Source organism: Lates calcarifer, linkage group LG5, assembly GCF_001640805.2.
Source record: "Lates calcarifer isolate ASB-BC8 linkage group LG5, TLL_Latcal_v3, whole genome shotgun sequence".
NCBI classification, from domain to species: Eukaryota; Metazoa; Chordata; class Actinopteri; family Centropomidae; genus Lates; species Lates calcarifer.
The window spans coordinates 365,497-380,865 of NC_066837.1; the positions used below are offsets into that span (position 1 = coordinate 365,497).

A 15,369-nucleotide genomic window follows, 5' to 3' on the forward strand; every position below is an offset into this window, starting at 1 on the left:
GAAACACGGCCACCCTCGCCGGAGGGGGGGACAGAGGAGGGGAGGTCAGGGGCTGAGTCCGCCGCAGGAGTGTGTCCCTCCACCGGCAGCTTAGTCCGCTGCGGGCCGCTGCTCCTCCGCCGGGTGTCGGTGGTAAAATGGAGGCGGTCTCTCTCCGGGAATAGACACAGAGCGGAGCTGCTGCTGGAGGAGGAGGAGGAGGAGGAGGAGGAAGAGACTCTGCTGTTACCCCGAGCCGCCGACAGGGGGCGACAACACCTGAGCCCTTCACAATAAGAGTCCCCTCTGTGGAAAGAATAAAGGCTGGATGTGTAGAGAAACAGAGTAAGACTGATCTGGATCAATCCATTCATTAAAGAACCTGAACCATTTTCTATCCACCTCTGTTGGTTCACTAATCCTTTCAGGTTTGTTCTAATTATTATTGTTTGTTTGTTTGTTTTTGTGTTGATTCTGTCGTATCACTGTCTTCACTCTGTTGATTAATCTCTTTATTTTTTTGTGGAGTTTGAATTCAGACTGAAACCACCACAGTGAAGGACTGTCTTAGCTTAATTAATTTAAATAATAACTGATCATATATCAGCTGCTCACTGAGGAACCAGAGTCTATGAATCTGATCTCAGATCTGAACATCAGAGCTCAGATTAACAGACAGGATTCATTTATCTCAGCACACTGAAGGAGAGAGAGAATCAGAGAAGGACAAAGAAAACGACCCAAAGACGATGAATTAAACAACACATCAAAAAATCCTTAAAAATAAAGTCAAATTTTAAATCCGATCTTTGTGTTAAAGAAGAACAGACTGTGCTCAGACAGGTTTAAAGAACTAAAATATCATATTTACATCTGAACATCTACAGTCAGTACACAACACATTTACATCTCCTGTAAACACCGGGCTGCACTGTGTGGGAATGAATGATGAGTTAGTACAACAACAGACCAGCAGGTGTCAGTAAACACACTAAAATGAACTAGGACAGAAAGAAAGAGTTGATAATCTGGATTATATGATAATATACAGATAATATGATGGATTTGACTCTGCTGTGTTTAACCATAGAAAACAGATGATTGTGCAGTTCATGGTTTCACTGTTATTAATGTCTGAGCCGGTCTGCTGTGTCAGAATTCAATCATTAAAAAAATATTCTAAAACAGAGGAGACATGATCGTCACCACCCTGAGGTCATGTGATCCTGTTGTGGCGCGGACATGTCTAGACTGCACCACAACACGAATCAAAAGAATATAAACGTCTATGATTGTGATTTCTGCCTCCAGACGTCTGAGGTTAAAGAGAGGAATAAACAGCACAGAGAGCAGCTTCACATGAAGCTGCTGCCTGCAGCACTGCTGATCCCAGACCAGCAGGGGGCAGCATTTAGCGCCCACAGACAACAACAAGTGGACAAGAGGCGTCGTGTTTTTGTGGTGATGACTGAGTTCATGACCTGAGAGAGGTGTGTGTTTATCACTGACACACACACACACACACACACACGGTTGATTAGGTTTTGTTTTTAATTGATGAATGTGATGAGTTCAGTCCGAGTCAGAGGAACATGAATTCCTGGAATAATCTCAGTGGTGTGGTTTTAATGCAAGAACAAACCTGCTGCTGTGGAACACCTGGAATCTCAACAATCTCTCTCTCTCTCCTCCTCCTCCTCCCCTCTCTCTCTCTCTCTCTCTCTCTCCTCCTCCTCCTCCTCCTCCTCTCTCTCCTCCTCCTCCCCTCTCTCTCTCTCTCTCTCTCTCTCCTCCTCCCCTCTCTCTCTCTCTCTCTCTCTCTCCTCCTCCTCTCTCTCTCTCTCTCTCTCTCTCTCTCGTGTTCAGGATCCTTTAACTGAATCTGTCCATCTTTCAGTGGTCGTTCTAATGAACTGAACATTAAAGTCAGAGGATTAAAAACTGATCTGAGAACAGATCATTTCAATGATTAAACATTAATATAATAAATTAACCAGGTTCTGTCCTGTGTCTCCACTGGGTGCGTCCCCAGTCTCCGAGTGGAGCCGATCAGCAGCGGCCAGATGCGGTGCCGGGAGGACTCGATTTCCTACCTGAGCTGGGCTCTGGTCTCCGGGGGCGTGGTCTACCTGTGGCACCAGACCCGGCGCCACACGCAGTACGGCCGCTACGTGCCGGCGGAGGGCCGCTGCTGTCCGGCCCGGTTGGCCTGGTTCCTGCAGGAAGTCCCGGCCTTCCTGCTGCCGCTGTTGCTGCTGCTGCTCACCGACGGGCCGGACACCGGAGCCGGGACCGGGACCGGGACGACGCTGCTGCTCTGCACCTTCATGCTGCACTACTTCCACAGGTCAGAGGTTTATTCATGTGATACGTTTGAGGTTTGACTTGATGTAGGAAGTTTAATGCGACAGCGGAATCTGCTCCTCTGTCTTTGGTGTTACTGCAGACAACAACACAACAAGACAACATGGAAACATCTGTTAAACTCTGATGAAATCCTGTTTCTTACTGTCTCAGCTCAATAATGCAGCGTTTACTGCTCCGTTTTTTCAGACAGCGTTAGTTACTCTGTACTTCTATTACTCGGATGTAAAGTTACTCACTGACATGGAGCTCCACCTTCAGCAGCTCCGACAGAAAACTGATGAACAGTCGGTGCTTCTGATAAGACTTAGACGGACTTTATTGATCCCTTTGGGATGACTCCTTCGGGGAAATTACGTTTCCAGCAGCAAATACAGACAGAACACATCACACAGGGCAGTACAACAACAGTTTGTGAAGGAAAGACAGGGCAGTATGCAGGACAGTTAGCAAACGACACAGAATGTAAATAGAATAGCAAAAGAATATAAATAGAATAGAATTAAGGGTGAACGGACTCTGTATGGCATTGTTATAAATAAGTATAAATATGCTGAACTGTATATTACGTGAGTGTCCAAACTTCTCCTCAAATAAAACATGAAATGCAGAACTTGTTTTTCTACTTCCAGTTGACTTCCTGTTCCAGTAGAAGTCTCAGTAGTTCTTATGTAATCTGTACACAGAGTATTTCCTCCTGCACCTGGTTTTACATGGTTCATGTCAGGTGGATCATTCACATACAGACTGAAGGACCTGAAGTCCTACAGTTTTCAGATGGACAGACTCACATAAAGAACCTAACAAGTTAATGACAGTGGAATAAAACTCCACTGAGAGGAACAGATGCTCTTTGTTTGATGAAGCTTTCATCAGGTAGAAACTGATACAGGAACTTTAACAACCACTCAGCTGGTTTCAGATGTTCCAGTGAACACACGAGAGAACCAGAACCAGAACCAGAGCTGGAGCTGTAATACCCTGGCTAAGTGTTACCATTTGTTCTTACACAATCTCCCACAGATTCACACTGAATTAACTTGTTTAGTAAGTGATTAATGGGAGAGAAAGAGGAAAAAAAGGAAAGAGTGGTTCAAAGTGGAACATGTTTTTAGTTTCCAGCTACAGGATGATTCAGTATTTTTCAGGGTGAAAACACCAAACGCAGCCAGTTTATTCATTCTTTAACAAATCAATGTATTTAAATTTGTTAATGTAAAAATGAGATGTAGAGCAGTCGGTCTAAACGGTATAAACCAAAGTGTTCAGACGGATCCCACTCCCATGTCTGTGCAGTAACTCTGAAGCTACAGCTAGCAGCTGTTAGCTTAGCTTAGCACAAAGACCTGAAACCATGGATGTATAAGGACTGTTAATCTTTACGGGGAATCACAGAGATACTCTGGGTATGAACACTTTGACTGAAGCGTGTTTATCTGACGCTAACTGCTAACATTAGGTCCCAGGTCATGATAACATGCCAACAACCTGAAGGGCAGTGGTGCCTTGTTAACTTCAGTTCTCAATCAGCATGCTAACCAGTTTATCTCCTGTTGTATTGCTTCCAAAAGATAAGAATTAGCATATCAAGAGCTAACTTCATTGGTTTGTGAGCGTCCAGGTTTTTAGAAAAGACCCTGTTCAGGAACATTCACTGTGTGGGTGTCGCTCCTGGCTGCTATCAGAGTTCAGGCTGTACGTTAGCATGGCTGTTCTTATCTTAATTTGTGGTTTTTTACACTCCAGTTGAAGCTAACGTTACCTGAGAGAGAGACAGAATCAAAATAACAGGGCACATGTTTAATTTACAGCACAGGAACTAACAAAGCTGTTCCCACTCGCTAAGGAAAGAACACAAAGACGTCTGTGGATGCCAGACTGAAATATAATAGCTAAGCCCCAACTTTGTTTACCAAAGTTCATACTGTAACTTAAGAGGCTGAATATCGTGGCCAAAAGAAACAAAAGATGAAAGGGCGTCACCATCACTCCCAGTGTGTCCTGTAAAGGAACTAACCTTAATCAAACAAAAAGATGAATAACTGAACCACCTGATGTTTCAACTAAAACAACAAAACTCAGCAACACAACACATCCTCCTCCTCCCTGAGAAACACCTGCACTCAGGTGCTGCAGAGGAGGAGGAGAGGAAGGAGGTGCAACAGAGCGACAGAGAACAGGCCACAAACACCTAAAGGCAACACGTAACACAACCTGTACACTGAAACACAAGAACAAAACTTTTCTTTATGTCTTTCACATGGACCATCAACTGGTCAGGATGATGACTCTTTACCTGGGACCTGTTAGCTTTAGCCTCAGTCTATTAGCATGATATATGTCCTGGGACCTGTTAGTTCTATGCTGTGTTCCAGTTGTACTTGGAAGTCAGAATTTCTGAGTTTGCAGTTGCGGTCTCACCTGGTCTCACCTGGTCTCACCTGCAGCTCATCTAAAATGTGCTGTACTCATTCATCTGTTGTATGATTAATATCTAAAATATCAGAATGAGTTTTTGAATTTCAGCCTGTTCAGTGCTAAACACGTCTGCAGCTCACTGATTAACACCACAAACACAAGTGGAAAAACCGCGTCTGTTAACTGAGCAGCAGGAACACGCTGTAACTCTTTCTGACAACAACAGTGTGTCCATCCACCATGACTGTACCCAGTCACCGTGGCGACTGTCAGTGACCTTCAGCTGGTACAAACAATAGATGGTGTCTGGTTACAGGCGGCCATGTTGAATCTGTTTTCCAGGAGTTTTATCTACGCCCTCCTGACCAGAGGACGACCCGTCCCCCTGGTAATCATTGTCTGTGCCGCCATCTTCTGCTCGCTCAACGGCTTCTTGCAGGGACACCACCTGCTGCACTGTGCCCAGTTTGAACACACCTGGCCGGAGCACGCTCGCCTGGCTGCAGGTGGGTCACACCAGCGTCCACCAGATCACCTGGAAACACAACCATCATCATGTTTCTACACCTTCGTCAAAACAGAGACAAACGCAGCTCCATCAGTAACTGAATAACGTACAGGTGCATACAGGTACATACAGGTGTATACAGATACATACAGGTACATACAGGTGTATACAGGTGTATAAAGGTTCATACAGGTGACCTGATGAGCTCCGAGTGTGTGATCACCTGTAACGTCCTGTTGTCTGCAGGTTTCCTTCTGTTTGCTGTTGGTATGATCATCAACATCCACAGTGACCACATCCTGCGCAGCCTGAGAAAACCTGGAGAGATCATCTACAGGATCCCCCGAGGTATGACAGATCCTGACCCACACCAGATCCTGACCCACATTAGATCCTGACTCACACCAGATCCTGACCCACATTAGATCCTGACCCACACCAGATCCTGACCCACATTAGATCCAGACCCACATTAGATCCTGACTCACACCAGATCCTGACCCACATTAGATCCAGACCCACACCAGATCCTGACCCACATTAGATCCAGACCCACACCAGATCCTGATCCACATTAGAGCCTGATTCACACCAGATCCTGACCCACATCAGATCCTGGCCTGCAGCAGATCCACTGTAAAGAATCATACCAGTGATTTGTGAACAGGGTCAGCAGTTCCCTGTTGATCAGCTGAGTCTGTGCTGGATTTGGTGTCTCTGATTCTTGGACCTTTGTTTTCAGGGGGGATGTTTGAGTTTGTGTCTGGTGCAAACTTCTTTGGGGAGATCGTGGAGTGGTGTGGTTACGCTGTGGCGGTGTGGTCTTTACCAACCTTCGCCTTCGCCTTCTTCACAGTCTGCTCCATCGGTCCCAGGGCCTACCAGCACCACAGGTATCTGACTAACCAGACTCCACTTACAAAAACAGGAATTTTATTGGGAGCTGCTGGAATACCACTGCCTCCATCTGTTAGTGTGTTTGTGTTACTGTGTGACTTTCAGTGCTGGAAGAATAAGTAATCAGATACTTTACTGAAGTAAAAGTACCACACAGTAACACAGAAAAGCTCCCACATGTCCTAGTAAAGCTCCCAGTAAAATCCCTGTTTTTGTCAATGGAGTCTGGTAGTGATATATAGAGATGTTTCTGGTTACACTAAAAGAATCTAAAAAAAACTCTATCTCTATAGGAATGTGGCAAAAACAAGAACTTTAGAGGACGTAATTTGTCGTGGACAAACCCTAACCCTGTTCCTAACAATCATTTACACCCACAGACATGGAGAATAAGATCCAGGTTGAAAAACAGCTCTTGTTTAACCTCAGGATCTCCTCTCTGTGTTGCAGAGACTACCTGCAGAGGTTTGAGGATTACCCTCGCTCCAGGAAAGCTCTGATTCCTTTCATCCTGTGACGACAGGAGAGACAAACCGTTACACGTCCATCAGCCTCATCACAGCACAGCTGACACATGAATGAAGAAAGACATGAAGTATCCAGATCCTTGACTGGAGTGAAAATACTCCATTACACGGTTCTGCATTGGAACTGTCACTTCAGTAAAAGTTAAATGGAGGAAACGTTCTCTGAGGAACCAGAACTGACAGATCAACCTCACCACGACTCTTTATTTTAATTTAAGAGAAGCAGCAAATCTTCATCATAACAGATACTTAAGCAACTAGTTTACCTTTCTGTCAACTGACTAATCAATTAATCAACTGATCAGCTTTAGTCTCATCTTACTGGGTTTTACATGTATATTATCTAAACTTTTTCATGTCTAAGTCTGTTGATGCTGCTGGAACTGTGAATTTCCTGTGCGGATTAATAAAGTATCTATCTGTCTATCTATCTGTCTATCTATCTATCATGTATATTTGATGAATATTGTGCATTAAAATAAAAGAAGAGATTCTTATTTCAGTGTTTGTGAATGGGCTGGTGTGAACAGGTGCAGCAGGTCTGAGCAGTGACTTCACACGGATGTTATCCAGTGTAACACAACCATGATCACTGCAACTTAAACCATAACAGTAAGTTATAAAGAAGAGGAGGGAACTCACGAGGCGGCAGACAGGTGAGAGGGTTCACACCTGAGCTCCGTCAGACTCCGCCTCCTTCAGACCGGATGAATATTCCTGTGATTTCTGTGGAATTAAAAAAAAAACATTCAGCTTTTTCTAAAGAGGAAGACGAAGCAAACAAACCAATGCAAACAAGATAAAGACCTCTGACTGGTTCTGGTTCTGTTGGATCTCTGCGGTGAAGAGTTTTGTTTTTACGTCGTATTTCATTAACAAAACGTTTTCATCTGCTTTTATTTTGAAGTTCAGATTGACAAACCGGAAGCTACGCAGAGCTCTTTTTCCGTAACGTTAAAACAGAATCGACGTACGTCGGATATCCTGCGTAAACATCCACAACAAACATGGCGGACGGTGAGTTCATTGTTGACCATTGATCACGTTTTCCCATCGTTTCATCGGATTTCTGTTTCTTTTCTGCGCGTTTCCGGTTTGATGTAGAGATTTAATGACGCGGTTTAACACACACGGGCCGAGTTTACCGGTTAGTGACGTGTATTTACCGGACTGAGGTTGTTAACGTGATGCTAAGCTAACTTGCCGCCGTTTACAAAGCAGCGCAGCGCGACGTAGATTTTAACGATGAAATAAAACCGTGAAAATGTTGAATTACTTGTTTCCGTCAGAGCTGATTAATAACTGTTTCTGACCGAACACGGAAACACGAAGATTGTCTAGTTTTTTTAACGCTCTGTTAGTTCGCTCGAACCAAACTCCGTTCAAAAAGTAACTAATTTAACGATTCCTCGCTGATAGAGATTCAGTGAGAGGAGCTGAAGGTCTGTTACAGGTGAGCTGGATCTGTGTGTTGATACGGCTTCATGATAAACAGCTGTCTCTTGTTCTTCAGATCACACAGACGCAGATCAGTCCATGGAGGGACACACTCCTGTGAGTAACACACAGGTCCACAGTAGACTGCTGTCAGTAAAGGAGCAGTCCAACGTTTACTAAGATCCTCCCACAGTCACGTATCAGGTGGAAACTGTTCAGTTCAGAGCGGTTTCTGTCTTGACAGAGACGAACAGACGTCTCAGATTGCTGAGTCAAACTGAAATATTAAGTATTGATCATTCAGTTTAATCAGTGTTTCATTATCAGTTCTGTATCGATTGTTTTCTTGTGTGTTTAACTTCCTGCAGGTGTCTGAAAATCCTCACGCAGAGTACGGCCTGACAGACAACATCCAGGTAAAGCGCGCGCGCGCGCGCGCGCGCACACACACACACACACACACACACACTCACACTCACCGAGTGTATAATGAGAAATTAAGGGCTGACTCCCAGCATGCTTTGCTGCTGCTCCTCAGAGGTCGGTGGAGAACGAGAAGGCGAGCGCAGAGAAGATCTCTAAGCAGAAGGTGGATCTGCAGGCGCTGCCGACCCGGGCGTACCTGGACCAGACCGTGGTCCCGATCCTGCTGCAGGGCCTGTCAGTACTCGCCAAAGAGAGGTGAGAAATCTCTAGCTGCTGTAGCTCTGAGGTCAAAGGTCAATTTTACAAACACTCAAACAATCTTTTTTTTAAAAAAAACCTTTTCTCTCTCAGACCTCCGAACCCCATCGAGTACCTGGCAGCGTTCCTGCTGAAGAACAAATCCCAGTTTGAAGAGAGAAATTAAAATCATCTGAAAACATTTCATCTGGTGGAAACTTGTCTCAGCTCCTGTTGTTCATAAACTGTTAGGCTGTTTGTTTTTTTTATTTTATCAGAATAAACATGTTGATGGGAAGCAGCTGTTTGGGCTTTTATTCTGAAAGGATGATTCTGCTCTGACTGAGACGGTGCCCCCCGGTGGCGGACTTTAGCACAGCGTGAAAATTTAAAGCCACGGTAAGCAACTGTCGCCCAGCAAGGGCAGCATCAAAAACAACGTTAACACATATTCAACCAGCAGACATCAGTATCTCTGCGAACCAGACAGGAAGTTCCCTGCAAAAACAAAACCAAGAGCTAAAATGCAGTAGAAAGTTTCTGTTCTTCAGCTCGTGAAGTTTGATTTTATTGCACAGAACAAAATAAAACAATATCTCTTTAACAAATACTACACCTGAATCACTCCTACAAAATATATACCCCCCCCACCCACCAGGCAGCAGGCTAGAGTTAGATAAACATAAAGAAGGTTTGCTGTTTGTTTAATTAATTATTGATAATTTAATCAGAGGATGGAGAAACTGAAAGGACCCAACTGAACTGATGTTTAACTTAAAAACAGAAAAACTTGAAACAGTGAATGTGCGTTTCTGTTCAGAAAAAAAAACAAAAAAACAAAAAACTGCAGATTAATTTTCATCAGTTAATTAATCGTTACCCCCCCAATCTCTGAGCTGAGTGTCGGAGGAGATCTGACGTGTTCAGGAAGAAATCCACCTTAAAACTACATCTGAGTTCATGTGTGTTAAAAACAGGAATGTTGGTTTTGACTGACGGGAGAGTCGGCCAATCACAGTCGGCCGTGGTGGTTTCTGGTTTCATCACGGCGAGTGTTGGGTCATGTGACCGGCTGCAGGATTTAAGGCGGATATTTCCTTTAAACTGTGAGTTAGCAGGTGACGTTTGTTCCTGACTGTTATCCAGAAACACACCTGAGCAGAAACAACCAGGTAACACCCCCCCACCCTCCACCCTCCACCCTCCACCCTCCTCCATCAGCCCCCTTCTGTCTGTTACCTCACTTCCTGTGGTCTGCTAAACACAAACAGACATTCAGAGACAGGCAGACGACCGGTACAGGAAGTAGTCTTTGTGCGTTACACCATCAGACGGCGGCGGCAGCAGAAGGTGGGCGGGGCTTTGTCTCAGATATAAAACTGATGAGCTGCCAGGTTGTCCATGAAGGGCTGGACCAGGAAGTCTGTGGAGAAGTAGAAGACGAGGCCGAAGGTGATGGAGATGGGCAGAGCTGGCAGAGCTTTCTTAAAGATGGCCAACAGCAGCAGAGTCAGACACAGACCCTGAGACAGAGAGGGAGAGGGTGACACACCTGAGGCACAGGTAGCTTCTGACAGAGGTCATCTCAGGGCACTTTTCACACAGACTGAACTCTTTTTATTTTATGATTGACAGCAGCAGAGGATTCTGGGACATGGCGGTGACTTACGATGAGGATGGCGACGAAGCAGGCGAGTGTCGTGTTGCAGTCTCCGCCGGTCGCTGCGGCTTTTCCAACCAGGACGCTGTAGAAGATGAAATCACCGAGGCCGAGCTTCACCCCCCCTACACACACACACACACACACACACACACACACACACACACACACACACACACACTGTTGTAATCTCCGCTCTGATTGATGCGCCCTCACTGATTGATCTCTGATGAACTCACTGTCCTCCTCCACGTCGTCCTCAGGGAACGTCCGCGGCTGTCTGCGCTCAGGCTCCCCCCGCCCGCCGCTCTGCTCCGCCTCCTCGTCTGAAAAACAAAATGGCAGCAGTGTCAACAGGATGAAACGTCGGGATGTTCATCCTCTGTCCACCCCGTCATTTCCCATGATTCTCTGCTGCTGTGTGTGATGTAGGACCTGATCCGTGTTCAGAGCGCTGAGCGTCCATCGGGCTCGCCATCCCCACGGTCCACACCATGGCAGCTGAACCAACACACACACACAGAGTAAACAAACAACAGATGAAAAACTGATCACTGATTATTGACAGTCTGATGACTGATAGACTCACAGGAGTAGATGAGGGCGGGGAAGATGGGCTCGTTGCGCTCCTGAGCCGTCTCCACCAACATCCTGAGGGGACCTTTAGGAGACAGGACGGCCACCAGGTCTGCAACGACACAAACGCCGTCACAAGTCAGCACTGCATAAAGTCGAACGCACCTGGTGCCTGTGTGGACGTCAGCTGATCAGGTCACATGATCACAGACGCTGCCACTGTGACTCTGATGTTATCTGTCTGTCTGTGTCACAGGTGAACTGAGGCAGACTCCTGGTTCTGATCTGGTTTGTGTGTCTGCAGCTGTCACAGTCAACATGAAGCTGCACAGCAACATCACAACCATCAAGAGGTCGGTACAACACTGCAGCTCGCACAACCCTCCGTTTGTTCTTCTTACAGACAGAAACACTGAGCTGTGAAACAGGAAGTCAGCTGCTACACCAGGTATCGTCACACCTGTAGACGACACCTAAGTGTGAAGCACAGGACAGTTTTAGTTGTCGTTTCTTTGTGTTGTTATGAATGGACCTGCTAATTAAATCTCTACAGGAGGTCAGAGACTCGTCCAGGCACCCGTACAGACTTGGACTCACCGTAGACGGAGATGGCTCCCAGGATGACCCATGCCGACCATTCGGGCAGGTATTTGATGAAGACGAGGGCCATGAGGGCGCTGATCAGGATCAGGTAGGCCTGCTGCAGCTGGAGCGGACCCTTCCAGTGGATACAGATCATCCCCACCGCCCCGAAGTTCCAGATGATCACCCCCACTGTCGGGTAGTCCACGGCCAGGTTGTAAGTCTTAAACACTTCGCTGGAAAACAGGAAGAGTCGTCAGCAGGAAGTAAACGGACAAGATGTGACTTAGTTTAAATAAAGTTTTTACTCACCCGAGGTACATGAAGCTGAACCAGAAGAGCAGCATGAGGGAGGACAGGATGAGCCAGCCGTGGATGAACTGAACACAAACACATCAAATCCACGTCACAGCTGCTCAGGAGGCAGCGCCACCTGGTGGCAGGATGTTCGACTACAGCTGCACGTTAAATCATCACACATTTTAAACTGTGTCAAACAAACTGAGAGGATCCCTTCACACATCTGTTACTAATCCACTCTGTGGAGACATGAACAGTTTCCCTCTGTTGTATTTGAACTCTGAACCTCATGGTTCATTTTTTCCAGTCTTACCTTCACTCTCTGACCTGGGTCCTTTGGGGCAGTGGTAGAAAGTAACTGAGTACATTTACTCAAGTACTGTCTCTAGTACAATTTTGAGGTACTTGTAGTTGAGTATTTCCATTAGATGTAGCTTTATAAAAATGTACTTTTTTATATTGTAGTTGTAGTTACTAGTTACTTTTGAGAATCAAACTTTAAAATAAAAAACAAATTATAATCTTATAAAATCTGATATAAATCACAAAGGAGCAGAATCTACATCAGATACTGATTTTAATGATGTACTGTTACTTAATGTTAATGGATTCTGTTACTGTCTGATTTAACACTGAGGACATTTTGTGAAGCCGAACCCTACACCAAGTCCTAGCAGGACTAACAGCTAACAGGGCTGCACCAAAACTAGAATCTATCCTGTTGTTTTTTATGAAAAACAATTGAAATGAAGCGTGGGTAAAATAAATACGAAGACATGAAGCCTCTGAGCTCAGCAGAGAAGGATTCAGGTTCAGGAACCTGATTAAAGTTCTGGACTGTAGCTACGAACTCCCAGACAGGAAATACTTTTCTCAAACTGCTGACTGTCTAATCTGCTCCTCTAAATAGAAGGTCCTATCATCTCCTCCTGACCTTGTTTAAACCAAAGAGCTTCTACATTAAATCTACTCCTCCCAACCTGACCTAACTGACGAGCTACATTTTTAAATCTTCGCCTCGATCATGTGACTCTCAGCGGTTCCAGACAGTCGTGGTCCTGACCTTGTAGCAGCGATACTTGTAGAGGATGACCAAGAAGATGGTCATGACCACGATGACGCTGATCATGATGATGGTGTTGAGGACGGAGTTGAGGAGCCGGCGGCCGACAGACGGGGTGTTCTCTGTGAACGGCGTGTAGATCCTGTGGGGACAAACATGGCGGTTAGCTGAGAGCGAAGGACTCCTCTGACACATGACGACCGCAGCGAGGACCTACAGCTGCTGGTCGGTCTTCTCGGTGTAGAAGCTGACGGACTTGATGGTGGCAACCACCACCACCATGCAGAGGGTGACAGGGATGAACAGCATGATGACGTGCTTCGCTCCGTACTTCAGAGTCAGCTCCTCATCGTCTGCGTCCACCTCCTGATCCGAGCCGCCGCCACCATCCGGAGCAGCTGGACCCGCCCTCCTGCTCACCCCAGGCTGCACCAACAGGGGGTGACATTCAGCATCAGTACAGCAGGAAATAAATCAGACCAACAACATTTCGCACTGACATCATAAAGAACAACATCTTTCAGTGATGATAGCTGACATGAACTTTACCACTTTGGTTGGTGTGCAATTTTCGGGGGTGAGGTCTGAGTCTGGTCTGTAGGATGGCACCACTGGATTCTCTGACGGGACCAACGCCGTCCTCTCGTTATAGAAGTCCTCATCACTGTCTGAGGCGTTCATGGCACCGACTGCAAATAACCACCACAGGAGTTAGAGAGTCCAAACTGCAACCAGCAACAAACCCCAACCTGTCCTACATCAGAGCAGGACACTCAGACTGAAGACAAACAGCAGGAAAGGAAGGAAACTAGACTTCACTCAGGTTTTACTTTGGACGTTTCCACGATAAAGCCTGGTTTCTACTTCCTGTTTAAGATCGACACAGAGCTGACTACGAGTGTTTATACTTGTGTTGGTGTTTTTGTTGCTCTGTAATTCCTCCACCAGAACACTGGGTGGTGGTGGCGTTTCTGTGCCACTGTGTTGAGTTTCTTCTTCTTCGGAGTTGGAGCTAATAAGTTGAAGAACAGTTGCGTTTACTGAAATTACTCTAACATTAGCTTCTTACTTCTGGAGATTGGATTTAGGCTTCAAACATCAGAACAGTGGTGTTCATCTGTGAAGATTATCTGATCAACTAAACCTGAAGGATCAGAAACTTTAGCTGCTCACTGTTTATTTTCTGTGGAGGAACCAGGCTGAAGCTGACTTCAGGACTGGACTACAGAAACACATCATCACTGTGGGACTGTATTCAAAACCATGTCAGCCATCTTTAAATACAGTCACTGATGCAAACCAGACTGAACTTTTATATTTACCACCACATACAGATTAAATACCCCCCCCGTTTGGCCCCTAACACACTAAATCCGCCCCTGAAAAAAAAAAAAACACTTTTCGGGTTTTTACGACATTTAACGAATCTGACGTCATTTACTGTTTGACGTCTGAAAAACTCACGTGACTGAGTGAACTGTAAATACAAAGACTTCAGATTTAAACCAACCTCTCGCCGAAACTTCACCTGAATGCAGAATACAGACAGTAATACAGACATCTCCATGTTGCTGTGATTCATGTTTCGTCTCCAGGTCACAGACTTTAGTTTTTGCTCAGAGAAAACTTCACCTGAACCTGAACCTGCACCTGAACCTGAACCTGAACTCAGTTCACGTGACGTGAAGCTTCTGTTTTCACCTGACGCCTGTGAAATAAAGACTTTACCTGAGTTCAACTGCAGAAAACCGAACACGGAGCCGAGGTGAAGATAAACACCAACCGACAACCCGGAAGACACCAGTCAGCTGACCGGCACACCACGTGACCACAGACAACGTCACCAGATCACGTGGTGTTTCTCCCGGGATTCACTTTTAACATAATAAACATCTTTATTTGCATGTACTTGTTTTGTATTCAGGGTATAATGAACAAATAAAAACATTTCACAGATAAAAACGGAAATTTTGTGAGTAGATTATATTTATCAGCAATAACTCAGCAAAACTTTATTTTATTCAGGTCATTTAATCGACAGAAAGAAAACTTCTCCTCAGGCCGTTAATAACAGGTCACGACCTCAAGCTCCATCACATTATCGACCAGAGACACACTGAGTTTACACCAACTGTTCATCTGCAGAGGTGAAAACAGTTACAGTAGTTGTATAAGTTTATACTGCAGTAAGTCAATACTGAATAAGATGAAGAGTAATCAGTTCTCTTCCTCTGTCCTTCACAGACACAGTTTGTGGTCTGTTGGACAGAAATCCACAAAATACGATTCACTGAGATCCAACATCACCTTCAGTATCCCAGCAGCCTGGGAAACAGCAGCACATGTGAGTTGTTTAATCAATACTTTACTGAGTGGTATTGATCTAAAATCACTG

At 45.4% G+C, this 15,369-nt stretch overlaps 3 protein-coding genes across 3 annotated transcripts; 2 read left to right on the forward strand and 1 right to left on the reverse strand.

Annotated features, from left to right (window-relative positions):
• Positions 1–268: 268 nt before the first annotated feature.
• On the forward strand, positions 269–7,121 carry srd5a2a (steroid-5-alpha-reductase, alpha polypeptide 2a). The gene is made up of 6 exons (XM_018674751.2): positions 269–407; positions 2,012–2,326; positions 5,104–5,267; positions 5,516–5,617; positions 6,012–6,162; positions 6,617–7,121. The coding sequence occupies exons 2-6, from the start codon at positions 2,043–2,045 to the stop codon at positions 6,681–6,683; spliced, it is 768 nt and encodes a 255-aa protein (XP_018530267.1). The 5' UTR covers positions 269–407; positions 2,012–2,042; the 3' UTR covers positions 6,684–7,121.
• A 477-nt stretch (positions 7,122–7,598) lies between these two features.
• Positions 7,599–9,091, forward strand: dpy30 (dpy-30 histone methyltransferase complex regulatory subunit). The gene is made up of 5 exons (XM_018674770.2): positions 7,599–7,710; positions 8,207–8,247; positions 8,499–8,546; positions 8,669–8,811; positions 8,908–9,091. The coding sequence occupies exons 1-5, from the start codon at positions 7,701–7,703 to the stop codon at positions 8,978–8,980; spliced, it is 315 nt and encodes a 104-aa protein (XP_018530286.1). The 5' UTR covers positions 7,599–7,700; the 3' UTR covers positions 8,981–9,091.
• Positions 9,092–9,326: 235 nt separating this feature from the next.
• On the reverse strand, positions 9,327–14,829 carry psen2 (presenilin 2). Its single transcript, XM_018674737.2, has 11 exons — positions 14,703–14,829; positions 13,524–13,663; positions 13,192–13,400; positions 12,975–13,116; positions 11,924–11,991; positions 11,627–11,847; positions 11,043–11,141; positions 10,889–10,954; positions 10,693–10,779; positions 10,463–10,578; positions 9,327–10,316 (listed from the first exon to the last, which is right to left on the reverse strand). Exons 2-11 carry the CDS (start codon positions 13,653–13,655, stop codon positions 10,161–10,163), a joined length of 1,296 nt encoding a protein of 431 aa, XP_018530253.1. The 5' UTR covers positions 13,656–13,663; positions 14,703–14,829; the 3' UTR covers positions 9,327–10,160.
• Positions 14,830–15,369: the final 540 nt, after the last annotated feature.